Here is a 26,303-nt window from a genome sequence, read left to right as displayed (position 1 = left end):
CAGCATGCTGAGAGAAAGGGCAAAACATCTAGGACTAAATGACTGTCCAATTCTGTCCAAAAATACACTTTTTCCTTTTGAAAGGGTGCATTGTGCAATTTTATTTAAAAGTCAGGAATGCAAAATCACAGAAGTTGGAGAGTCGACTAAGTTATAATAAAAAAAAAAAAATCCAATAAAAAAGTACTGATGATACCTCTAATTCATAAACATGAAAACAATACCCTGATTTTATATTACACACATAATATAGAATTATAATATAAAAAACAAATAAAAGGCATACTTACACCCACAAATTCTACACTTTTTTTTAAGAAACAATTTAAGATTAATACAAATGAAAGTGAGAAAGATATTTGCTTTTTTATTTTTTACATGTTTGAGGTGGACATGGGAGAAAGAAAAAGACGTTGTATCTTTTCATAACTTAAGATTGATGAGAAACCTGCATGAAAGTAAATTTATGCACATTACAAGCCAACTTGAGTGAGAGCATTTCCACGTTTAAAGCCACTAAAGTATTCATGCATTTATTCTCAGGACAAAAGTTTGATAGTTAAAATAACATTTACATCAGCCACTTCTTACCCTGGTCCTTCTGAAGTTTCTGTGACATTTTCCTCCTGAGCAGTTAGTAAAACTTGTGACACTTTATACTGAGTCTCCAAGAGTAAAAGGGTATTGAGCTCACAGCACAGCACGTTTAACAACCTGCAGAAGGACACATTGAAATGATAGCACATCAGTCAGGAACCCAACAGCGCAGAGTAAGACAAAGGCGAACATGTTTATGAGATCTCAAAATGGAAAGAAAAAAAAAGAAAAAAAAACCCTTGAAGTATCTGAAAAATATCCAGACAGAACTGGGTCAGGAACACTTTTTTATATCCTTTTTACCCACTCAGGTGGCACAGCCTGGAGCAAACAGGGAATGGTTCCCAGCAGATTTTTCATTGCACTGAAGAACCAGAGGAAACACTGGTCAGCTCAGGCTGCTTTTGAGTTTCTATTAGAGAGCAACAAAAGTGACACAGACTTAATAAGACATTCCACGTGAAATGTGAAGAAATTATAACAGGCTGGTAGGGCAAACTCAGAAACAGGTTGTCTGAAGTGGGAGGAGGGAGGGAGATAAAAATATATCTTTCCTTTAGGAAACAGGCTTTTAAGCACTTCTGTATAATCAAATTTAACACAGTTCAAAAGCAATAAAAGATTTAATATGTAACAAAATCAACAAATCTGCTGTGGTTTTTTAATTTCACAAGACACAAAACAATGGTAAATGAAGTTAAAAATCACAAGAGCACATAACAGCACATTACATACAATTTTCTTTTATAACCTCAGGGCAAATTAACAGGGAAAGTACTCCAATACATTTCATGTAAATCTAACATTTGGGCAATCCAAATCATAGTACTTTTTGTCTTTTTTAAACTAATCTATTCACTTTAACACAGCAATAGAATAATTACATTGACGGCTCCCCATTCATGGAAAATAGTATGACTAAATATTCTTGCTGCTATTTTTATTTTCTGTTTTATCAGTGTCATAAAGCACAACATAAATCAAGCCTGATCAGCATTATATTTTACATTCACATAAGACTTGATATGAACTAGACAATACAAATAGTTTGAAATTGGCAGTTTGTTAGTCAATGCTTACTTTCTTCCATGTAATTCCCAATATATTTCCACTGACAATAGCAAAAGTTTACAAGCCATTCTCTAGATATTTAACACCTGCAAATTCACACAATTGTGGCCAAGAATTAAATAGTCAAGATGATAACATGTCTTTTTCTTATTTTTTTATGTTGCATTTTTAATATAACTTGATATGTTAAGTTTTAGTCAAGTTTTATTTATTTTACATTAACTACTTCCTGACATTGATTTGTTCTCAGTACTTTTCTAAATCACAGAAGAAGAAATGACAGTTCAACTATATATTTTTTTATTACCATATAGAGACAAATCCACACAAAAAAAACACTGAAACCATTATGAAGATGGATCATTTCTCCAGTTAGTATGATGACTTTAAATGGAAAGAAACTGCTACCAGCAGTTAAAAACCACTTGAGAAGACTGATGGCTGAGAATGTTTATATCATCTCCTCTGGTACACAAGGCAGAGCAAGAAATAGAACAAACTATAAGCAAATAAAATTAGGTAGAATCATAGAATCATTTAGATTGTACAGGACCTTAAAGGACATCATGTTCAACAATTAACATAGCACTGTCAAGTCCACCACTAAACCATGTCCCTAAGCACCACATCTACACATCTTTTAAATACCTCCAGGGATGGTGACTCAACCACTTCCCTGGGCAGCCTGTTCCAATGCCTGAGAATCCTTTCGGGGAAGAAATTTTTCCTAACATCCAATTGAAACTTCCCCTGGTGCAATTCGAGGGCATTTCCCCCTGTCCTATCACTTGTTACTTGGGAGGAGACCGACACCCACCTCACTACAACCTCCTTCCAGGTAGTTGTAGTGAGCGATAGGGTCTCCCCTGAGTCTCCTTTCCTCCAGGCTAAACAACCCCAGTTCCCTTCACCAGCTTTGCTGTCCTTCTTTGGACATGCTCCAGCACCTCAATGTCTTTCTTGTAGCGAGGGGCCCAAAACTGAACACAGTATTTGTGGTGCGGCCTCTCCAGTGCTGAGTGCAGGGAGACAATCACTTCCCTAGTGCTGCTGGCCATGCTATTTTTGATACAAGCCAGAATGCCATTGGCCTTGGCCACCTGGGCACACTGCTGGCTCATATTCAGCCAGCTGTCGAAAAACACTCCCAGGTCCCTTTCCACTGGACAGCTTTCCAGCCACTCTTCCCCAAGCCTGCAGCGTTGCATGGAGTTGTTGTGACCCAAGTGCAGGACCCAGCACTGAGACTTGTTGAACTTCATACAATTGGCTTTAGCCCATTGATCCAGCCCATCCAAATCCCTCTGTAGAACCTTCCTGCCCTCAAGCAGATCAATGCTCCTGACCAACTTGCTGTTGTCTGCAAACTTACTGAGGGTGCACTCGATGCCTTCATCTAGATCATTGATGAAGATATTAAACAGAACAGGCCCCAATACTGAGCCCTGGGGAACAACACTTGTGACCAGCCTGGAGATTTAACTCCATTCATCACCACTCTTTGGGTTCAGCCATCCAGTCAGGTTTTTTTATCCAGTGAAGAGTACACCAGTCCAAGCCATAAGTAGCCAGTTCCTCCAAGAGAATGCTGTGTGAAATAACGTCAAAGGCCTTACTAAATTCAAAGCAGGCATCATCCACAGACATCTGATGTAGGGAAAGAGGCTGAGAGAAGAGAAGGCTCAGAGGAGATCTTGTCATAGAATCATAGAATCATAGAATGGTTAGGGTTGGAAGGGACCTCAAAGATCATCTAGTTCCAAGCCCCCTGCCATGGGCAGAGAAATCCTCCACTACATCAGGTTGCCCAAAGCCTCATCTAACCTGGCCTTGAACACTTCCAGGGATGAGGCATCCACAATTTCTCTGGGCAACCTGTTCCAGTGCCTATAAATATCTGACAGGAGGGTTTGAAGAAGAGGAAGCCAGACTCTTCTCAGTGGTACTCAGTGAAAGGACAAGAGGCAGTGGGAATGAATTGAAACACAGAAAATTCCATTTTAACATACTGTAACGGTGGTGAAACAGTGGAACAAGTTGCCCAGAGATGCTACAAGATCACCAGCCTTGAAGATATTCTAAAGCAGACTGGACACAGCTCTGAGTAATGTTCTCTAGTCAAACCCACTTTCATCAGAGCAGTTGGACTACACAATCTTCAAACTCCCTTTCAATCTCAATTCCATAATTCTGTGAAAAGTACTACTAAGGTATACCATGTACCCAGGAACAAACTGCAATATAGATAAAATAAAAGGTTATCTAAAGCAGTCTGTTATAGAACAGTAATTTTAAAGAAATTCAGAAAAATCAAAATACATCTCATAGTCGTGAAAATATGGTAGTAATTAGTAACTTCGTTTCCGAATTCTGCATTTCCTATCCTATGTCATCCCTGTCTTCCTTGGACAGTGCTCCCTGGATTGTCCCCTTCAACTATAATTTCACAACTAATATTTCACTGTAGAAATCTCCAGTCTGAAAGAAGGCATGCTATCTAGTACTTGTGTACCTATGTAAACTGACTATCTCCTTGGTTCTGGTAGTTGGAATCATAATGACTTCTTTAATTATACAGAACAGAAGGTCCTTCATGGGAAATAAACCAGCTAATAAATAATTCTAGCTGCCAAAAAAAAAAACACTTGTTCATTTTTATGTTGCCTAATTTTTTTTTACCTGAAATAATATAATTGAATTACCTATGAACTTATTTGAGTTGCTAAAAACAACCATTATGAGGATAGCTTATTATCATATTTCTCAAATGTTTTTTTCTACAGGAAAGCTGGAGAGGGACTTTTTACAAGGGCATGTAGTGATAGGACAAGGGGCAATGGATTTAAACTGAAAGAGGGCAGATTTAGATTAGATATAAGGAATAAATTTTTCACTCTGAGGGTGGTGAGGCAGTGGAACAGGTTGCCCAGAGAAGTTGTAGATGCCCCATACCTGGAAGTATTCAAGGCCAGGTTGGATGAGGCTTTGGGCAACCTGGTGTAGTGGAGGTTTCCCTGCCCATGGCAGGGGGGTTGGAACTAGATGATCTTTGAGGTCCCTTCCAACCCTAACCATTCTACGATTCTATGAGTTCCTTCTAAGAATGCAAAATAATATGATGTTCCCTGTATTCCCATTTTCTCAGTTGTTTGTTTTTTTTCCCAAAAATTCAAATCACACCTCTCTCAAACACCACCTTTATTACAGTAAAACCAATTCTAGTTTTCTGCAGTTTCGACTACACTCCCATATATTATTCTTCCTTACTTTCAAAACTTATGTTCTTTCCAAAGCCAGTCTGATGCTCTGTCCTCACTTCAGGAGCAAATGCTCAGCTGGCAATGAAAGATGCAAGATACTGTTCTTTTAGTAGTAGTTTTAATAGTCTGTGGTGGGTTGACACCAGTCAACAACTAAGCACCCATCCAGCTGTTCACTCATTCCCACTTCCCATAAGCAGACCAATGCCTAGCCAGCCTCCGAGCAATGGCTATGTGTAAGACCAACCTCCGTCCCCACAGTTTTTATTGCTGAGTGGGATGTTATATGGTATGAAACATTCCTCTGGTCAACTCAGGTCAGCTGTCCCATGTGCGCTGATTCCCAACCTCTTGCACACCCCTAGCTTACTGGCTGGGGAGCGGAGAAAAAAAGAAAGCCCTACTGCTGAGCAGTGTTTGCACATTGTCAGCCAAAACACAGGTGTGCTATCAATACTGTTTCAATCACAAATTCAAAAATCAGCACCATGTGGGCTATTACTAAGATAATTATCTCTGTCCCAGCCAGCACATAGTCCCAGTAAAAGAAGATAAAGTTTCATGCTATTAGCAGAAGTCCATCCACCATAGGGAAAAAAGAAACTGGTACATCCAAAGTAAACTGTACGGCAATCTCAATAATATATGTGTTCAGGCAGTGTGCAATGGCTTACCAAACCTGAAATGCTTGCATCTATGCTGTCTGGAAGGTGTTCCAGTGATGTGACCTCGAAATGGAGGTCTAAACTGGTCTTTAGTAAAACATTTTGTTGATTCAAGCCAGTGCAGAATATATAGCATGACATTTGTAGAGAGCTCAGCTATGGGACAAGGTCTTTCTTTCTCACCCAGGAATCAATATTAAAAACAGAAATGGAAAAAAATGAGGACTAGAAACTCTGCAGTAGTAGGACCTCCTTTTTGCTAAATGAATACGTATATCAACAGAGAAATTAAATAATTCCAGTGTCATCATCATGGAGGACAGCCTCAAAACATTTATGCTTTGAGTAATGGCCTGAGCTGTAAAGAGAATCAGTCAGAAGACTGATCCAAACAGTGAGTGGCAATTACTATCAAGTGTGCCAGACCAGTAGACAAAGGCAAATGGCTAGCAAAAACAAACCCAAAAGCTATCTAGTCAGCGTTAGAACACAGAGGGCACTTGGAAGCTTCAGCCATGCAAAGCTTTGCATGCTGCCTGTGCAAACTGAACAAAGGGCATTAGTAATGAGCAGACAGAACATGCCTTTGAATGTGGTCTTGCTGTCTTGCTGAAGAATCAAGGGTTTTCCTTGGCCCATTGAAGGCAATGCTCATAGTGGTTTTGAAAAATATGAGATCTTCTGGATATAGAGTATTTATCAGTAACCTGAGTTACACCTTCAATGCCCAGGGCACTGGAAGCTACTACTACCTCAGGGCGGTCATGTTTCTCCCAGTAAGAAAACTCAGCGACTGATGTATTCCTTACGAAGTTTTCCACATGAAAAGATTTTCAAAAGATCACCTACAGCCCTTTAGCTACCCAACTTACTTATGAATCACATGTAATGTGATTGCTAATAGTAAAGAGTTTCCACAGCTAAACAAAAATGCTATTCATGAGCATCACTTGCCAGCCCAGAGGATTGAGAAGTGAAGCAGATTTTAAATTGCAAGACGTGAAGCATTTTAATTTCCCTTAGAGAAGTAAGGAAAAAAAAATAAATCAACAAATAAGTGACATAATCCTATCACAGAATCTGCTGATCTTATTTTATAAATCATAAATTGTTTTAAATTAATAAACCTAACAAACTTCTACTAACACATAAACTAGAAAAAAAATGAATTAACTATGTAACTACACGATATGGAAGCATGCCAACATAATCCTACTGCAAATCCCGTCATTATTAATGTAGACGTTGTCCTCTTTTACCTTTGTGTTATTAAACAGAGGTCAAAGATTTACAAAACACGTGCACTCTCCAGTCATCACTACTGCAGAAGTCTTTTCCCTCACACACATCCAGCATGCACACTTGAAGAGGTTTATTTCCAAAGAACTGTACGTCACTTACTAAAAAGAAAATACACTTAAAATACTAGAAAATGGGTCATTAATTAATTATAAACTCAATCAATTCTCCTTATTTAATGGAAAAATGTTTGGTAGAAAATAACTGGAGGACTACATAGTCTTTCCTGCCTCCATCATAAGAATTCAAATCTGGTAGATCCAGAGGAAGAAATAAATACCATCAGGCTCAGTTCCTCCCTGCTTGCACCATACTCCTCCCTCCTCTCGAGAGGAGGAACTCCATGAATATGGCTTTCTTCCATTCACAAAGACGTAAGCAAGTTCAATGCCATGGGATGTGGCATGAGAAAGTTTTCTTCAGTACAATCAGCCAATAGCACCATAAATCTTGTTGCAAGACTAGATGTACCAGCCACTCACTCAAATGTTAGTGATCAAAAAGATTCACCAGTGACATAAGACAACAGTGTTCAAGGGTTATGACAGTATAATTAAAACAAAGATATGTGGAAAGCAAGAGGTAGAGCCTTGTTGCTGGCTCTGCAAAAAAGATGGAAAAGAAAATCATAGAATCATAGAATGGTTAGGGTTGGAAGGCACCTCAAAGATCATCGAGTTCCAAACCCTCTGCCATGGGCGAGGGAAACCATCCACTACACCAGGTTGCCCAAAGCCTCATCCAACCTGGCTTTGAACACTTCCAGGGATGGGGCATCCACCACCTCTCTGGGCAACCTGTTCCAGTGCCTCACCACCCTCTGAGTGAAAAATTTCTTCTTTATATCTAATCTAAATCTGCCCTCTTTCAGTTTAAATCCATTGCCCCTTGTCCTGTCACTACATGCCCTTGGAAAAAGTCCCTCTCCAGCTTTCCTGTAGGCCCCATTTAAGTACTGGAAGGCTGCTATAAGATCACCCCGGAGCCTTCTCTTCTCCAGGCTGAACAGCCACAACTCTCTCAGCCTGTCTTCATAGCAGAGGTGTTCCAGCCCTCGGATCATCTTCATGGCTCTCCTCTGGACCCACTCCAGCAGCTCCATGTCCTTCTTGTGTTGGGGACTCCAGAGCTGAACGCAGTATTCCAGGTGGGGTCTCACGAGAGCTGAGTAGAGGGGCAGAATCACTTAACTCGACCTGCTGGCCATGCTCCTTTTGATGCAGCCCAGGATACGGCTGGCTTTCTGGGCTGCCAGCGCACATTGCCGGCTCATGTTGAGCTTCTCATCCACCAGCACTCCCAAGTCTTCTCCTCACAGCTGCTCTCAATCCATTCTCTGCCCAGCCTGTACTTGTGCTTGGGATTGCCCCGACCCACGTGTAGGACCTTGCACTTGGCCTTGTTGAACTTCATGAGGTTCTCACAGGCCCACCTCTCCAGCCTCTCAAGGTCCCTCTGGATGGCATCCCTTCCCTCCAGTATGTCCACAACACCCCACAACTTGGTGTCATCTGCAAACTTGCTGAGGGTGCACTCAGTCCCACTCTCCATGTCACCAACAAAGATGCTAAATAGCACTGGCCCCAGTACTGACACCTGAGGAACACCACTCATCACTGGCCTCCACTTTTACATTGAACCACTGACCACAACTTTTTGAGAGCGATCATCCAGCCAATTCCTTATCCACCGAGTGGTCCATCCATCAAAACCATGTCTTTCCAGTTTAGAGACAAGGATGTCATGTGGGACAGTATCAAATGCTTTGGATAAGTCCAGGTAGACGAACATGAAACTAGTAAAATTTTAAATTAAAAGTCTTGCTACAATTTATAATGAATGAGATTTTAAAGAATTATATAAGAACACTTTTGAAAAGCTTCTGCTCCTCATAATGCTTTTTAATAATGAGAAAGAAAAAGACGGGATAAATCTAAATTGCATGTTGACCTGAACAAAAAGAATATCAGGATTCATATCTTCTACCTTTAGCGAACAAGTTAATTAATGCTCCTTCCATTGTGTTGCAGCCATTAAAATCACACATTCTATTAATTACCAAGAGACATAACATAAGTACAATTAAGGGAACAAATTATTTCATATGCTGAAGCTACCTCATTATTAAAATGCAATTATATAAGAGGGTGTGTTTACAACGCAGATGAAAACATAATGGAAAAGAATGCATGGATGTTTATTATCTGTATTTCCTAAACCTATAAATTTTCTCTTGCCTATCATGTGCTTTTTCATCTCCTAACTCCTGCAGGATTTAATTCATTCACCTGGATTTCACTGGAGTGTACTAGATGGCATTTTGACTAATACATATCGCTTTGAGGCAAATTTCAAGATGCTGATTGATTTTGATGTCAATACAGTATAAGGCATTTAAATCCTCTTTCTTAAATCTTTCCCTTACTAGCTTTGCAGGCCAACAGGAATAGACACAATGCATTTTATCATCTTCTGCACCCATTCAGCAAGCAAGGAAATAAGTATTATAAGAAAAAACATACTCAGCATGATATCTTACGACAAAAAAATGTGACTCAACAATGTCAAAATATTTGCTCCACAAATCTGAAAACAACAAGTCAATATTCTTTTCCTATCTGTAGCTCTACAATGCAGAGGCTGATACTGATGAACATGTGACTTAGACTAATATTTACAGTTTTCTATAATTCCACAGAAACACAAATGCATTTAGATAATTCACATAAAGCATTGTAATAAATACTCTTTTTTTCAGGCTTACCTTACACAGGCCTAAAATAAATCTGTTTTTCATTGCAGTTCAAATTATGATTCTACAAAATAGGCTATTTCAGGTACCCATGCTAAGCAAGCATATTCGTTCCTTAAAATCAAACAGTCCCAATTTGCATATCTGAAGGAAAAGATTTTACTCTCAGTTTTCCAGCTATTTTCCTGAAGAAAGCCAAACTCATGAACAGAGTGCTGTCCTTGTTGCCTGATGTTCGTGAGTGTAAGGCATGTCAGTGAACTAGTGAGGGGCTAACAAAGATTCTTCTGATTCGGAATGTACATACAAAAGATCTTTTGACCTCAAAATATTTAGTAGTTTTATTGACTTATGGTCAAAACAAGCCACTGGGGGTGAGGGGAGGAATCAATAGTAGCATATGTATATAAGATAGCTAAAGAAAGACATTTTTTTTTTCCTCTTTAAAGTATTCAGTCACCTGTCACTACCCTATTATCACATTTAAAAAAGAAAAAAAAAAACACATTATTTTTCCAGGAACAGTGTATGTTATAAGTGTACTTTGTTAAATGAGGGGACTTTTTGCAAAGCTGTCTGTAGACCAACTCTTATCCCCTCCCACTACCCACAGTCTATGCCTATTGCCAGTAACACTGTTTCTCCTGGCTTTTATGCAAACTAACTGAGTATTTTGGAATATTCACGCTTTTTAAGGACAGAGGGTTAGTTATTGAAGGTAAAAATTTGGTACTTTGCCACACTTTAATCCAGCTAACAACACAGCATCAGTAACATTCAAGAAAACCCAGTTTCTGAATAGAGAAAACAGCAATACGTAAATGCCTAAATAATGCTTTAGGCAGATACTTGGAAAATATGCATATCTTTTCTTGGCAGCCTGTAAAAACTTACAACTCATGGATGTATTCACTGTACTGAAGTACTAAATAAGCTGTCTTGATGCCATACAATTCATGAGTCTGAAAGAAAAAGTATGTTACTGCTGTTTACTTAATTCCTTTGTTAATATAAGTCACAGAGACTCAAAGACCTTGGCCTTGAAAGGGAGGTGGTTAATCTCTCTAATGCCACACCTTTATGAAAATTTATACTGGGTTTGTGTGGCCAGGTTTTGGTAGTGGGGGGGGGCTATAGGGGTGGCTTCTGTGAAAAGCTGCTAGAAGCTTCCCTATGTCCAATAGAGCCAGTGCCAGTCGGCTCCAAGATGGACCCACCGCTGGCCAAGGCTGAGCTCATCAGCGATGGTGGTAGTACCTCTGGGATAACATATTTCAGAAGTGGGAGTAAAAAACTGCACAACAGCAATTGCAGCCAGAGAGAGGAGTGAGAATATGTGAGAGAAACCACTCTGCAGACACCAAGGTCAGTGAAAAAGGAGGAGGAAGCGTGCTGGAGCAGAGATCCACCTGCAGCCCATGGACCCCACATTCGAGCAGGCAGATGCGCTCAAAGGAGGCTGTGACCCCGTGGGAAGTCCACACTGGAGCAGGGTCCTGGCAGGACCTGTGGACCCATGGAGAGAGAAGCCCACTCTAAAGCAGGTTTGCTGGCAGTTCTCTTGACCCCATGGTGGACTCACGCTGGAGCAGTCTGTTCCTGAAGGACTGCACCTTGTGAAAGGAACTCACGTTGGAGCAGTTTGTGAAGAGCTGTCTCCCGTGGGTGGGACCCCCCAATAGAGCACGGGAAGAATGTGAGGAGTCTTCCTCCTGAGGAGGAAGGAGCAGCAGAAACAATGTATGATCAACTGACCACAACTCCCACTCCCCATTCCCCTGCGTCACTCAGGGGAGTGTGAGGAGGAGGTGGTAGAGAAAATCAGGAGTAAAGTTAAGCCTGGGAAGAAGGGAGAGCTAGGGGGAAGGTGTTTAAAGAATTGGTTTTATTACTCATTACCCTACTCTGATTCGAGTGGTAGTAAATTAAGCCAATTTCCCCAGGTCAAGTCTGTTTTGCCTGTGACAGTAACTGGTGAATGATCTCTCCCTGTCTTTATCTTGACCCATTTCATTACATTTTCTTTATATACAGCCTTTCATTTTATTTTCTCTCCTCTGTTCAGCTGAGGAGGGGAGTGATAGAGCAGCTTTGGTGGGCATCTGAAGTCCAGCCAAGGTCAACCCTCCATAAAATTGTTCTCTCTCACATTCGATAATTCAGAAGATCAATATAAGAGAAATAAAGCTGATCACTAAATTAAGAAAATTCTCTGTGTTTAGTATGTTAAAAATTTATTTCTTTGATTACTGCTCTGAATTCTCTTTCTCTAGGATTTGTACTCTCAGAGCAATTTAAGTTCAGAGTCTTCTAAAATAGACTATCGAGAATTTTTGCATCAGTTCCTGTGCACCCAGATTTTCAGGCTGTACAAAGAGCGGCTGAGACAGCCTCCAGTGTTCTTTCCTCAACCAGTACTGGCTGATTGAGAGACTTCCTGCTACCTAAATAAGTACAAATCTGCTTTGAAGTTGAATGTGGAAATGATGGTTTGAAAATCTTTGTATACACAAATTAGGAACTTTCACTTTTCCAGTCTTATCTCCAACTTACTGCCTAAAGTTTCATCATCATCATAGAAGAGCCTTCAAGTGAATAAATCTCATCCTAGAAGCAGCAGGCAATAGCTGCAATTAAAGGAATACCAGATATGTGTCTGTGAAACTACTGAAGAGGAATCCTAGGCCATTGCACATGTGAGCCACACGTACGATGACACCTGACCAAATAACGAAGTACACAGCTACGTAGATCTGTGAACGATTAAAGAAAGTAGGTTTGGCTGTACTATTGGTATGAAGTCTAGCAGAAAGAAATGTTTCTAGACAAACGCTTCTCAACAAAATCATTCAGTCACAAAACTCTTCATTTTTTCAATGCTGCAGTTATCATAAACATTTAAATATTTTATTTCTACATAGCAGCAAGGAGAAATGTAGATATTTTTCTCTTTCTAATTAACCTTCTACATTTTCAGATCTGTTAAGCATCAGATCTTATTGGATTTAACTGCCACTGAATTTGTCGTTCTTGATGGAATTTGGTCAAGGAATAAACCAGCTACACAAAGCAAGGTTCACTTTACAGAACACAGATGTCTGCAGTCAGCAGGACTCACAGAAAAGCTCATGGAACTTGGTTTCAAAAGGCATTTAAAATGAACTGTATACCTCTCATATTCAGATAATATAGCCTAAGGTTTCCTGCAAGTCTTAACACTGTAAACGATACAGTAAACATGACAAATTCCAGAATCATCCTGAATTCTGGTATCATTTTAATAGGGAAATTTTATGAATAACTATGTAAGAATAAAAATTCTCTTTGTGCAGACAGTTGAACTAGTCATAATAAAAGGCTTGTATGTGCCGATTCTCTATTATTTGCAAAAATATTTGTACAGTAAGCCCCCTCACATGCTCATGAAAAGCCATTTAATCAATAAGAAAACAAAGAATTGTATCTTCCTTTGTTTTATAGGAAAGGCAATGAAAGGCAGGGGGGAAAGGAACAGGGCTTTTGAATGACTGAGAAAAAAAAAATGAATCTGTTAAAAATGAAGTTAAATATGAGGTTCTAAAACCACTGAGATTCCAAAAGTCCCTGCAGAACACAAAGCCTCTACTGAAAATTATATTTAAACGTTTCTAAAATCTTTCCTTTATCTGATTACTACTTAATTATTACGATATCTACCATTTTTATGAGCAAGTTTCCACACTGAAAATATTAATCTTTTCTGGAAATCAAGCAGCTGTCAGGGTCCAGCAGAAAATGTCATTACCACAGTGAACTCTAAGCTCATCTTATCTGTGTAATAATATAGCTTCTTTAACACAATTACAGATGAGCTTGTTACATTGCTCATACGTGTAGTTACGGGTAGTTCTGCTGCCTCACAGGCAATAGGCTTGTTTAAAATATTTTTAAGTATTCAACACAACCTCAACACATGATCCAGGTACTTGTATACCAGTCTCTGTCTTACAGCATGAGAGTCAATCGCTCACACTAATACTAATAATTAACTTCTGCCTGTATCTTACAAGGGTTCCTCATATCATTGTAGGAGGAATCTGTTCTTTCACCTTATAAAGGTACAACACAATCTAAAAGCAAACTCTTATTTTAAAAGTAAAACATCTCACTTTCCTTTATGCCTAATTCAATTAACAGGAGTTCTGTCAAGCTTTTCATGGAGACAGTATAATCCTAAATGATAAATATCTTATTTTTCAAATTTCATCTTAGGATTTCTCATTCCTATCCAACTAGTGATTCCCTCCAAAGCAGCATTTATAGCTTCCGATTTATACAACAAAATCATATATCTGCCAACTCGAAAACCTGCCACTGTTCATCTCCTCCATGCTCATCCTTATCAGTAAATTATACTGTATCTTATGGTTATTCATTCATAGTATGAAATAATTTTGCTGTGATAACAAAGTAGAAATACAGCTTTGGAATGCTGACGTTGCGGTACTTAACCAATTGGGCCAGATCTTGCCCAAGCAAGGTTATCAAAGTTTTCCATACTACGAAGTACAATCCAGCAAATATTTTATTTCAATTGCACAAAATATGTTAAAAACAAAAATGTGAATTTAAGGATTTATATATTAAACTTTGGAAAACAGAAAAGAAATGCAGAAACTAATTTCTATGTTAAAAAATTACAAAGCATTGAATATTATGAAATACGAGGAAGACAATGTGAGTATATTTTAAAGTGTTTCTTCAGTTTCTAGAAATATTTGGGATCAAATGGTACTCTGTCTCAAAATAGATTTTGGTGAAATTTGTGATAATTAAACCAATATATTAAAAAAAAAACAATTTTAAGTACAGGAGACTAGATAAGCCAAACTCTGATATAAACGTGGTAAAAAAATATGTTGTTTATTTTAGTATTTCACTATGATTTTTGTTTTATGCACTATAATGGATGTACGACATGTTCTTTTCAATCAAGTAGGCAAAATAACAACATGCAATTTCTATTACTGCTTATCATATTATAATATATCCATTTACAGGTAATAAGATTAGATTCATTGCTATTCTCATTTTGTAGGGCATTTTTCATTTAATCTTCTTATGTTAAAAAAAAGGAGGAATTTCACCTTCATGCATAATAAAAAACAATGTTATCTTATCAGAAGCAACACATCCAAGCATGTTATATCCTATTTAGTTAATGTGACTAGAAAATAATAAATGAGCATCTTACCTCAGACCAAAGATATGTGATTGTTCATAACTGAATAAGGAATGAATTTTAGCTTCTGAATTCAATATTATAAGCCTGTCAATGATATCCTGCCAAAGGAAGACAAATATAAAAAACTCATGTATGGTTTTATATTTTATGCACATAATAGTTTCATAGTGATGTTTACTATAAATGAAATTATTTCTGTAAGAAGAGGTGCTTTCCACCATAAAACTCAATGGCAGAAAGAAACCATACAGAAGGTTAGGGGAAAAAAAAACAACTCAGTTAAAAAAAAAAAAATCACTAAACATACAAAAAGATTTTAGCATATCAAGAGTCCTACTTCTTATTCAGCATTAAACCACAACGAAAACGTTAAACTGTTTTTTCCATGTTTGAAATGCACATATATCTATCTTAATGAAAAGAACAGCAAATCCTTTAGTATAATACCCTTTCTAACACTAGTCAGTAGCACATGCTTCCAAATATGGCCATTTATTCTCAGTGTAGCAAGGCTAGGCTTGGATGTTGAGGCTTACATCTTCCATCCTACAGCATCTCATATAACAGACAACAACCTGTGGCTGCTTCCCACTTCTTCCACAAATCTAACTTAATTATCTTCCCTTCTGATTCACTGCATATCGAAACTGCTTCTGAAGAAATAATTTCATTAAAAGACTAAGAAATGCATAAAAACATTCACTGATGTTATCGTCTCAGAGATAGATTGTGGTGCCATGGTCAGAAGAAACAAACTACAAAGTCCTTACAGGCTTTATTTAATCTGTATTAAATCCAAACTTTTATTTTCTCCATGTTTAAGAAGTATAGTCTCAGTGACAGCAGAGGGAGTTATTATTCAACTGGTTAGATCAACAAGTCATTTCAATATGATACGAGAGAAAAGTTAAGATCCACACTTTCACGAAATCAACCAAAGCTCTGTTTTTCAATAGAGAGAAAAGTAAACACCACAAGTAAAACTCCCAGTTGTAGAATTCTAGAACTTGTCAAAATAAATTGTCTTCACAAAATGCGCTCGTATCTAAAATACAATGAAAGCATATTTTCCCTATTAGATTTTTCGGGGCGGTAGGAGAGAGGGCTGTGAAGAATGCACTTTTTCCACATTTTATGTTCACGATAAAATTCACAGTAAAACAATTCAACTCGGACCTCAAGGCTGTTCATAAAATCGGTAATGCAAGCAATTGACTTGTTTGGGCTGAAGGCTTTTTAGATATTTGCATGTATAAAGAGTTAAATGCCAAGGGATATTTCGCTGGCAACAACCTTCTTCTATCATCTGTTCGTCAAAGCTTGGAGCTTCAAAAGAGCAGAAAGAGCAGGCATGGAGAGAGGACTATTGAGAAAGCAGACCAAGCTCTCATATGGGATATCAGGAAGGAAGATAGTGAACAAGGTCCAATACACGGTCCGATCAGACAAATGTGCAGATAAATGTGCACTGCTCAACTACAGAGCATAGCTTAAATATTACAGGTAGGATGTCATCTACTTTGAATATCTAAGATACACCACCTAAATATAAGATTCTCCATAATCATTGGGAAAAAAAAAAAGAAAAAAAAAGAAAAAATAATTTCACCTGCTTAAATACGTCTTTCAAAGCTACAGATCTGGAGGGTACCTTCCAAGCTAGATTCCCTTGCACACGTGTACTGTAGAACCTCTCAAAGGAATAGCGGAGGCAGGCAGAAGGACCCTGATTCATCTATGCCATTTTCTAAAACATTTTTATATGGTAGAGTAAAAAAAAAACTGGCAGGATTTATGCATTTTTCTTCTAAGGGCACAAAAGAAAAACCTGGTTAGTCAACAGTTAGAAGCAGTAAAATCCCAACAGATAATCTGTTCTGTCAATGATGCAACTAGTTAGCCAAAAATGCAAAGGAGGAAAAAATGTTTAAATCCTGTGTGTTTAAGAAATAAAGGGCATATAAAGACGATTAAGTTCTGTGCATTATCAAATATAGTTCAGCATAAACATTACATGTCAGATTCTGCAGCAATGTGACATGATTAAGAAATACAGAAAAAAAAAAAGCACACAAAGCAATTGGGTCTTCTAACGAAACCTTCTAGTAGCACCAACATTGCCTTTACTTTGCTTTCTAGCTATAGTTATATCTGGTAGGATTTTTTATTTTCAGCTTTCTGCAATCACTGCCCAAAAAAGTGGTTATAACAAATCTATATGTCTGCTTAACACCAGAAGTTTTCTGAGTACTTAGACTTAGAATTAATTACTTCCCTTCTGTTAACTACATAGTCTCAGATGTCTGTCTTAGGCTTACAAAACTCACTGTTGCACAGTAGATGAGTGAGACAAACCTCATCCAAAACGTCTGTAATCGTTCAAAGAACTTTGAACAATTGTATAAGTACTGCTATTTCTGAAAACCTAGAGAATTCCAGCAACACACTGAAATGCCTCAAAAGCCAAAACAACATAGACTTTCTAAAGTCACAAAAATCATTACTTAAGATCTACCCCAATCGGAAATATGTATCACCTTCAACATACATCTATCTCCCCTACGTCCAGCACCTCAGAAAACTTGATGACCAAATAGAATTACCAGCATTGACTGGATTGGAAAAATGAAATTTATCATTCCATTTCCTCTTGAAATCATCAAAAGAGTGTTACAAAAAAGAAATACAAAAATCCCTTCCAAACATGAGATGCATTATTACGATATACTCTGTCTAAACAACTTGAACTACCACCAATCCAGAGCTTGTGCTAAACAAACACTTTAACACAACAGCAGTACAAAGTGCTAGCTCATTAGAAAAAAAATCTGATTTTAACTGCTACTCAAGGTCACAGATTATATTTGCCTGTGTTTTGTAGATGAGAAAAAAAACTAAAAGACTGTAGTTGGATGAACTAATACAAAATAACACTAAATACAGAAAAGGAGATACTATTTTTCTTAGGATTTAAATATGCCTTAATCAGTAACTTTCCAATTAGTGATTTTTTTCTGTGTGTGAATCATCTGTGCTACTAAGAAAGCCTGAGGTTTTGATGTGGTTTTTTTATTTATTTTTGTTTAAAATCACAGATACTGTGATAGAGCAATATTATATAAAATATAAGTATAGAGATTTTCCAGCATATAACTGCATGCACATACAGGGATGTTTATGAATGTCACTTTTTTTTCCATGGAAGAACACAATTCTAACACAAGCCAGGAAAGATGATCATTAAATCAGGCATCAAGTTTTATATTAGCTTTAGGATTTCAAAATGAAAATTTAGGTTAACATGAAGTGATATGTGCATATACTGCCCTCATGCTGTATACATTACAAAATACAGAAAAATGCAAAATCTTTTATTTCAGTAAGAAGAAAAAACTTATTCTATTATTACAGTAATATTTTCTCAGGAAAAACATCTTCACAGAAGTATTTCTTTTTCTTCCAAAATAAAAACTATACGTACAATAATATCCGTAGGTACTTCGCGGAGCGAATACACTGGTTTATTTGGTATATCTTGTTTACTCAGGAGCTCAAAAACTGCAGGATAAGTGAGCAAGTTTATCAGAGACAGAAAAGACTAGAGAAAGAAAAAAAAAGAGGAGACAAAAGGGAACGTTAATCAGTTAAGCATAACCAAATAAATGCTAACAATTATTTCCTATTTACTTTAAGTTTGTTCTCATCCTTCTTTGTCGGCTGAACTTGACATAAATAGAGCTGCCTAAAATAAGACTGCAAACCCTGGCAGGTGTCTATGTAATCTAAAAGGGCAGTAGTGTCTGTGAAATATGTATTATCTATCAAATTGTACAAGCAAGTCTGAAAATTATTGTATTTACATCACCACATAATTCTAAAATCTAGAGACACAGCATATTCTAAAACATCCGACTCTCCCTGGTCTTACTCCAGTAATCAGGGACATGAACTGATGGCCAGTATTTTAAGACTATCACTTTTGTCACAATTGTTCTTTCTTATTTTATGTTGCATCAGTGTATCCTTGGCATTGCGACCTGCCACGCAACACAAGAATCCTTTCAATCAGCCATCAGTTGACCAGTGTATTACACTAATTTTGCCCCACGTGCCAAGAAATGTGTAGACGCAATAAAAGTGACAGAAAGGTGTGTATCATCCTATCTGAAATACAGCACTGTTTTTTCCATGCCAATACAGATGATTAATTTCTCACCTTCTGACAGCTTCGGTCAATAGGGTCAACTGGAGTAGATTTGGGTTGGGTTATCCTCACATCATCTTTTCCACACTCCAAAAGAGCCCATAATTCAGTTATGAGTGCCTTTATAAAGCCTAAAACAAATTTTGTTCTAATCATGAGAATGGCAAGAACACCAGAAAAACAGTTTTCATATTAAAAACATTTTACACCATAATTCTAACTAAGATCCTCAAAATTCTCTACATTGTGGACTAAAATTTCACTGCCTTAGAGTTACCCTCCCTGCTCTTCTCTGTCCTTCAGTCAAACTACCTCTCTACAACAGTCTGTTTATATTTAACCTAAAATCTACAGCAACAATTTGCAAAGACTATTATACTAGAGTAGTATGACATAGCATAGAATCATTGAACAGTTTGAGTTGGAAGGGACCTTAAATATAATCTAGTTTCAAGCCCTCTGCCACAGGCAGGGACACTTTCCACTAGATCAGGTTGCCCAAAGCCTCATTCAACCTGGCCTTGAACACTGCCAGGGATGGGACATCCACAGCTTCTCTGGGCAACCTGTTCCAGTGCTTCAGCACCATCAGAATAAAGAATTTCTTCCTTAGATCTAATTGAAATCTATCCTTTTTTCAGTTTAAAGCCATTGTCCCTTGTCCTATCACTACAGGCTTTTGCAAAAAGTCCCTCTCTAGCTTTCTTGTAGGCTTCCTTTAGGTACTGGAAGGCTGCTAGAAGGTCTCCCTGGAGCCTTCTCCAGGCTGAACAACCTCAACTGTCTCAGCCTGTCTTTACAGGAGAGGTAAATGAGCTGCTGACCTTTAACAAGTTAAGTGCTACAGATCAAGGTTTAGCTAGTATTTGCTCTGTGGTTTTAAAAATACATATTTACTGTAACTTATTAATAAATGAAAACATACCACAACAAGATGTTAAGGACTGAAAAAAATCTTTTTAAGAGAAGCACTACTAGCTGAATTTAAAATGTTAAGTATTAAAATAGAAGAGGAAGGACAGCTATTTAACTCTGAAATTCCCAAATGCAGGATGTAGGTTTAATGCAAGCTATACATACATTACACAACCTCCTCTCAGGGTTGAAAATCAATTTTCTGATTATTTTTCATCTATCACTTGTCTTTGACAACAAGGACCACAGGAAGCAACTTGGCTGAGAACCTTGAACAGGACAGATCAGCTACTCCTAAAGTAGATCTGCTCCCTGCTTTCCGAAAGATCCCAGAGGCATAAATAATAAGCAACTGACAATCAGTTTCCTTGACTGCCAGAATTTGCCTGCCTTTCTGACAGTCTTTCAGTCAAGTCATTTTAATTACACACCACTCACTTCTAGATTCTTAGAAAGAATATTTACAACTTTTCTACCTCATAGATTTCCTTAGCAACTTAAGTCAGTAGCTTTACTTTACTGATAAGTTTCTAGTTTTAACATAATGACTACCTAGACTGCTGGGTGGTAAGGTAACAGTTGAGTTATCTGAGAACAAATCTGAAAAATTACACACAAATTACAGAAATCAACAGTTATTAATTCTGCTCTGTAGATCAATAAAAAGTGCTTGCAAATGGTTAGCAACTTATTTTTTAACAGATATAAATGTCTTCATGCACATACAGGAAATTTCTGGAAACTCAAACCAATGAAGTAAAGATTTTGCATTATGTAAGAAAAAAACAAACAAAAAAACCCAACAACAACCCTGCATCAAGATAAGTAAATGACTTAAAAGTTGGAAAGAGTAAGCTTCCATCAAGAAGAAATCAACAGAGATTTAAGCAGTCTTTGCTAATACTGTATTATTCCACTGTTGGTGATTTTTTTAATGTCTTTCTCGTCTTTTTCTCATACACAAGACTACAGCATGTAACTATTTATAACAACATCGTTCTTCAATCTACCTGAAGTCTGTAGAGCTACTGCGCCTGGTGGTGTTGTTGCCATTTGTGTAACAATCACTCTGTTACTGAACTCTTCATATTCACTTGTCTGCGAATAACAAATATAAAAGCATAATGTTATTTACTTAAAGAGCATGCGTGCTGGTTTTGGTTGCGACAGAGATAAATTTTCTTCACAGTAGCTAATATGGGGCGAAGTTTTTGATTTGTGTTGAAAACAGTGTTGATCATACAAGGCTATTGTAGTTATTGCTGAGCAGTGCTCACACAGAGTCAAGGCCTTTTCCGCTTCTCTTCCCAACCCACCAGTGAGTAGGCTCGGGGTGCACAAGGAGTTGGGAGGAGGCACAGCTGGGACAGCTGGCCCCAATTGACCAAAGGGATATTCCACACCATATGGCATCACAGTCAGCATATAAAGCCAGGGGAAGAAGAAGGTAGCAGGGAACATTCGGAGTGATGGAGTTTGTCTTCCCAAGTAACTGTTATGTGCAACAGAGCCCTGCATTCCTGGGGATGGCTGAAAACCTGCCTGCCCATGGGAAGCAGTGAATTAATTCCTTGTTTTGCTTTGCTTGCAGGCGTGGCTTTTGCTTTACCTATTAAACTGTCTTTATCTCATCACACAACTTTTCTCACTTCTACCATTCCGATTCTCTCCCCCATCCCACCAGGAGGCAGTAAGCAAGCGACTGGGTGGTGGTTAATTGCCAGCTGGGGTTAAACCACAACAGCAAGAAACTCTCATGATCTCTTAAACATTGATCTTTCCTACACTTGTTCACAGAATTTAATCCACTGTATGGTTACACTTGAACAGTTCACAGATATTATCCTCTACGGACTTACCAGGGTCAGATTCCAAACCAAACATCTTTATCAGTATCTTAACAAAATTTAAATGCAAAATACTATGGTTGTGACATGCAACATCAGCAAAGAATAAAAACATTAGCGTTATAATGGTTTTGCACACATTCAGTAGGATGTCTGTAACATTTTTTTTCCTCCTAAAACGCATATTACCCAATTTTTGGTTACAGTTCAAGTATTGTCTAGCATATCTAGATTTCAACACCACCTATCAACTTGGTCTAGAAAAATTTGCACTTAGAAGAAAAAAAGAAAAAGTATTTTGCTTAGCTTTTCAAACTTTACAGTACATAGAAAAACTAACTATATGTCTGACATTCTTAAGATGAGTAACGTTCAACAAACTTAAATCAGTGTGGCACCAATATCAAAGATGATAAGCTACATTTTAAATTAATTTTTGCAAAAATTAAGTGACAAAATGGTTTCTAGATTTATTTTCTTATTATTTTCTTTCTTCTGTATTTCATTATAATCATTAAAGGAAAGAAAAACTGTACAGACTCCGTAACACTTACCTGGAGTTTCTTTGATAAACTGTTGAACATAAAGTTCACGCAATCATTCAAGACACCCGTACTGTGAAGCAGAAATAGTCCTTTGGGTGTGGCAGAAAAATTTAGCAAGGCATCTAGCAAAGTCTCTTCCCATAACAAACTGCAAGAGTAGCAAAATAATAATTAAAAAAGATATGTAAAAAGCATGGGAAAAAAGAAAAACTACAATTTCTAACTTTGAAAAACAACACTCACTGGACTCTAGGTTTACTCTATGTGTCTACTACAAGTTAGTTTTAAAAAGCATTTGGGAAAGTTGTAGTATGTATTAGACAAACATTCAAACTCATCCTGGAAAAACTAAGGTTAGTTAGAACAGAAAGATGAAAGGAGCAACCCAAAAGACCCATGCCATCCTTAAATGTACTTAGGACTTAAAGACTTGTCTAGAGTCAGACAGTAAGGTATTCATGTTGCAGTTACCAATTGGAAAAGCAGGAACAGAATTTCTCACCAATTTAAAAACACTATGAGGAACTAACAAAAACTCACGTTTGAGGAGATAAAGGCTCCTGCTAAAAATTAGTACAGAATTATGAAAATAAAGTGCTATATATACACAACAGCTTCACGTACTAACAGCACATAAATGGAAAATATTTTCTGTAGACATGGCAGGAAGAACAGCAATTGCAAGAATTAAGTATGATGATACCCTCTGCCCTACAAAATATTCAATGCCCTAAAAAGAAAAGTGAAGTAATTACATCACCTTTGACTAGGTACAATCCCTGCAGGTATCACTAGACTCTTGTGATTCCGCTTCTCTAAAAGCATTCACTTGCTGGATTCTCATCTCTAGTTCTCATTTCCCATTTTTGACTCCTATCACTAACAAGCAGCACGCAGCTTCTCTCATAGCAGTCAACCATTACCCCAAACTTTAATCGCATCTCCTGCAGAATCCCTGCCATGGCATGTTCAGAAGCAAAAATTTCACCCATAGAATCATAGAATGGTTTGGGTTGGAAGGCACCTCAAAGATCACCTAGTTCCAACCCCCCTGCCATGGGCAGGGACACCCTCCACTACACCAGGTTGCCCAAAGCCTCATCCAACCTGGCCTTGAACACTGCCAGGGATGGGGCATCTACAACTTCTCTGGGCAAACTGTTCTAGTGCCTCACCACCCTCAGAGTGAAAAATTTCTTCCTTATATCTAATCTAAATCTGCCCTCTTTCAGTTTAAAGCCATTGCCCCTTGTCCTGTCACTACATGCCCTTGGAAAAAGTCCCTCTCCAGCTTTCCTGTAGGCCCCCTTTAAGTACTGGAAGGCTGCTAGAAGATCACCCCGGAGCCTTTTCTTCTCCAGGCTGAACAGCCCCAACTCTCTCAGCCTCTCTTCATAGCAGAGGCGCTCCAGCCCTTGGATCATCATCACCCAGAAATAAATCAGCATGTCTTGTTCCATAGTTCAATGAAAAATCCAGATGCTAGGAGGAAATCGTGGCTCATGTCAATAGTAGTGACTAGTGACAGCCTCCTCAGACCTCTTCATCCCTAGGATTCTTTTTACCACTAGATTTGAACTGCTGTAACCAGTTTACATACCATCACCACAGACTAGAGTAATAACTGTTGAGGGATCTTTGCAAATTATACATGACATCTATGGTAAAGTATAAACAAGAATCCACTTAATTAACTAGATTCTGCACTAGCACCAACATCACCCTGAATTTTCAGGCTCACAAATATTTGTATATTTCTCATCTCAATGCAGACAAACATCTATAAAGGGACATTAAGTTTTAGTATAAAAGGAAGGATGCCTTTCACTTAATATGCACCAGGCTTTCAGCCAGAATGCTGCCAATCTTTCTACATAATATTTTCAATGTGTAGATACCATCCAGAAGAACAACATTTTAAATTAACACCACATCAAAGTCACAAGATAAACTCTTGACAGCTATTTTGTTTTATGCTTTCTAATTCACGTTTTTCTCAAACCAATTTCCGTAATCAGAGAAAATCAACTTTAAGTCAATTTTACATAGATTAGACACAACTCTGTAAGACAAGAAAGTCCTGAAAGGTCAAGAACAATTTTGTAATTTTACTGAGATCTGTGCTAGGATGACTTCACTCCCTCTACCTACCACTATGATTTTGGCAAAAACCCACAGGGTTATAAGATGCTTCAATTTTGGCTAAAGTACCAGTGTGTGTTCGTACTTGTGCATGTGCATAATTTAAGCATCAACTTACATGTTTTTTGACTCTAGACTTATTGATGAAGCTGAGTCTGCACCAGTTACCGGAGTCAGTACTCTTTCTGAAAGCAAACTCGTCTGTGAAATAAAAAAATAAACACACACCTCCTTATTGTTTATTTACACCATTTTTAAACTCCAGTTCTTGCTCGTTCTCTTGTTAAATATTAAAAAAAATAACAGCAATCAGGTTGTACTCTAGCCTTTGGCATAGAATACACTATTACACTATATTTTTTATTCCAGAAAGATTATTTTTTATTTTTTCCTTGGGTATAAAACATTTTAAAGCTACTAATTTTTTTTTTAATTTTATTAGAATTCTTACAATAAAAAAGTCTCTTTTTACTTCTTTCTTTACTTCTTTACATCAATAACTCAATACCAAATTTATTAAGAAATTCTGCTAATTTTTATTTTATATATTTATAAATTATATAAATTTATCTATATATATATTTTTATATTTGATTGAGTTTCTAATTTAAATGGTATTTGAAAATAATTGGTGTGAAAAACACTGTAGAGTTAAGATTAATTATTTAAGCTGTTTTATGTTTCTAGGGATAGAAAACATATCGCGCCATTCAAACGAAAGACAGCAGTCATTAATTTACTCTCTTTTAAACTTGATCTAATAAATCCACAAAAGATTCCTCTATTAAACGAGTCAGTTGTCCTGGATCTGTTAAGTTCCCCTTTTATTATCACCTGTATAAATTGGTTCTAATACCTAAACGTGCTTTCAGTTTAGCTGGAAGCCAAAGTTGAACCTTTGTATGCTACCCTTACCTAAATGCTTCCGATGTTATTTTAACGATTCAAGCATGCCTTTGAATTTTACTTCACTGTGAATTTTTGGAAAACTGTTGTTGTGTCATCTGCTGTCATTTTTCAATCTTAACCAAATTTTTATGGGAATAGATAAGAATTTTCACACTGCATATGGCTATCCGAACAATAAAAATAGAAAAGTTTAGCGAATAAAGCAGAGGTCCACATACCTTCTTCAGTAAATTTGTAACGAAAAGCAAAATGCACAGAACTGTTGGACCCAAGCTCTTTCATGCAGAAAAAGCATTAGACTAGCGTTAAAACTGAAGCTGAAGTATAGACTATACCCTTCATAAGATATGCAAGTACACAAGAAGGATAAGAACTGCCTGGCACTTCTCATTATGGTCTCTTGAGAATATTTCAATGGCATCTAACTATTTGAGTCAAATATTTTGAATTTCCTTTTCTTCTTCATATATCCCACCGAAACTAACTAGTCTAACCTCCTTAAGAACACATCTGAGGAGTTTTCCTTTGAAAATATTCCAAACCAAGACTGAAGACAATCTGTGGTGGACACTGGCTATCATGACATCAGGTGACCTCCAGCATCAAGGACAGTGTTTAGAAAGGAATTGATCTATGAATGACAAGTCTATTGATGCATCTTGAGAGTTCCTGGTTTAATCTTAAGGCACAGAAGACTCAAATTAAGCTTCTGCTATGTTCACACACAGAAAGAAAATTTGAAAAGTAGAACTTCATTTTTAGAACAATTTCAAGCATTATCTCACTACTTTAAATATAAGCAACCTGAAGCAAAGAACAACTGTTACATAAGCTGAACATCTTACAGTAAGATTTTTTCCAATCTTCCCAATC

The 26,303-nt window shown here is 37.4% G+C and overlaps 1 protein-coding gene across 2 annotated transcripts in view; it reads right to left on the bottom strand.

Moving 5' to 3' along the window:
• TBC1D32 (TBC1 domain family member 32) overlaps window positions 1–26,303 on the bottom strand; it is a 96,503-nt gene that overhangs the window by 46,194 nt on the left and 24,006 nt on the right. Inside the window, exons 17-23 of one of the 2 annotated variants that reach the window (XM_086632107.1) lie at window positions 24,640–24,722; window positions 22,383–22,527; window positions 20,998–21,085; window positions 19,085–19,203; window positions 18,350–18,466; window positions 14,878–14,966; window positions 592–714 (exon numbers count right to left, since the gene is read on the bottom strand). In XM_086632107.1, the coding sequence (XP_086488233.1) occupies window positions 592–714; window positions 14,878–14,966; window positions 18,350–18,466; window positions 19,085–19,203; window positions 20,998–21,085; window positions 22,383–22,527; window positions 24,640–24,722 (764 nt within the window). The remainder of the gene's footprint in view (window positions 1–591; window positions 715–14,877; window positions 14,967–18,349; window positions 18,467–19,084; window positions 19,204–20,997; window positions 21,086–22,382; window positions 22,528–24,639; window positions 24,723–26,303) is intronic. The other variant, XM_086632108.1, reaches the window with a different exon arrangement.

Source organism: Tauraco erythrolophus, chromosome 2 (assembly GCF_009769465.1).
Source record: "Tauraco erythrolophus isolate bTauEry1 chromosome 2, bTauEry1.pri, whole genome shotgun sequence".
Classification (NCBI taxonomy): domain Eukaryota; kingdom Metazoa; phylum Chordata; class Aves; order Musophagiformes; family Musophagidae; genus Tauraco; species Tauraco erythrolophus.
Note: the sequence above shows the minus strand (reverse complement) of the source record. Positions and strands in the feature narration are given on the sequence as shown.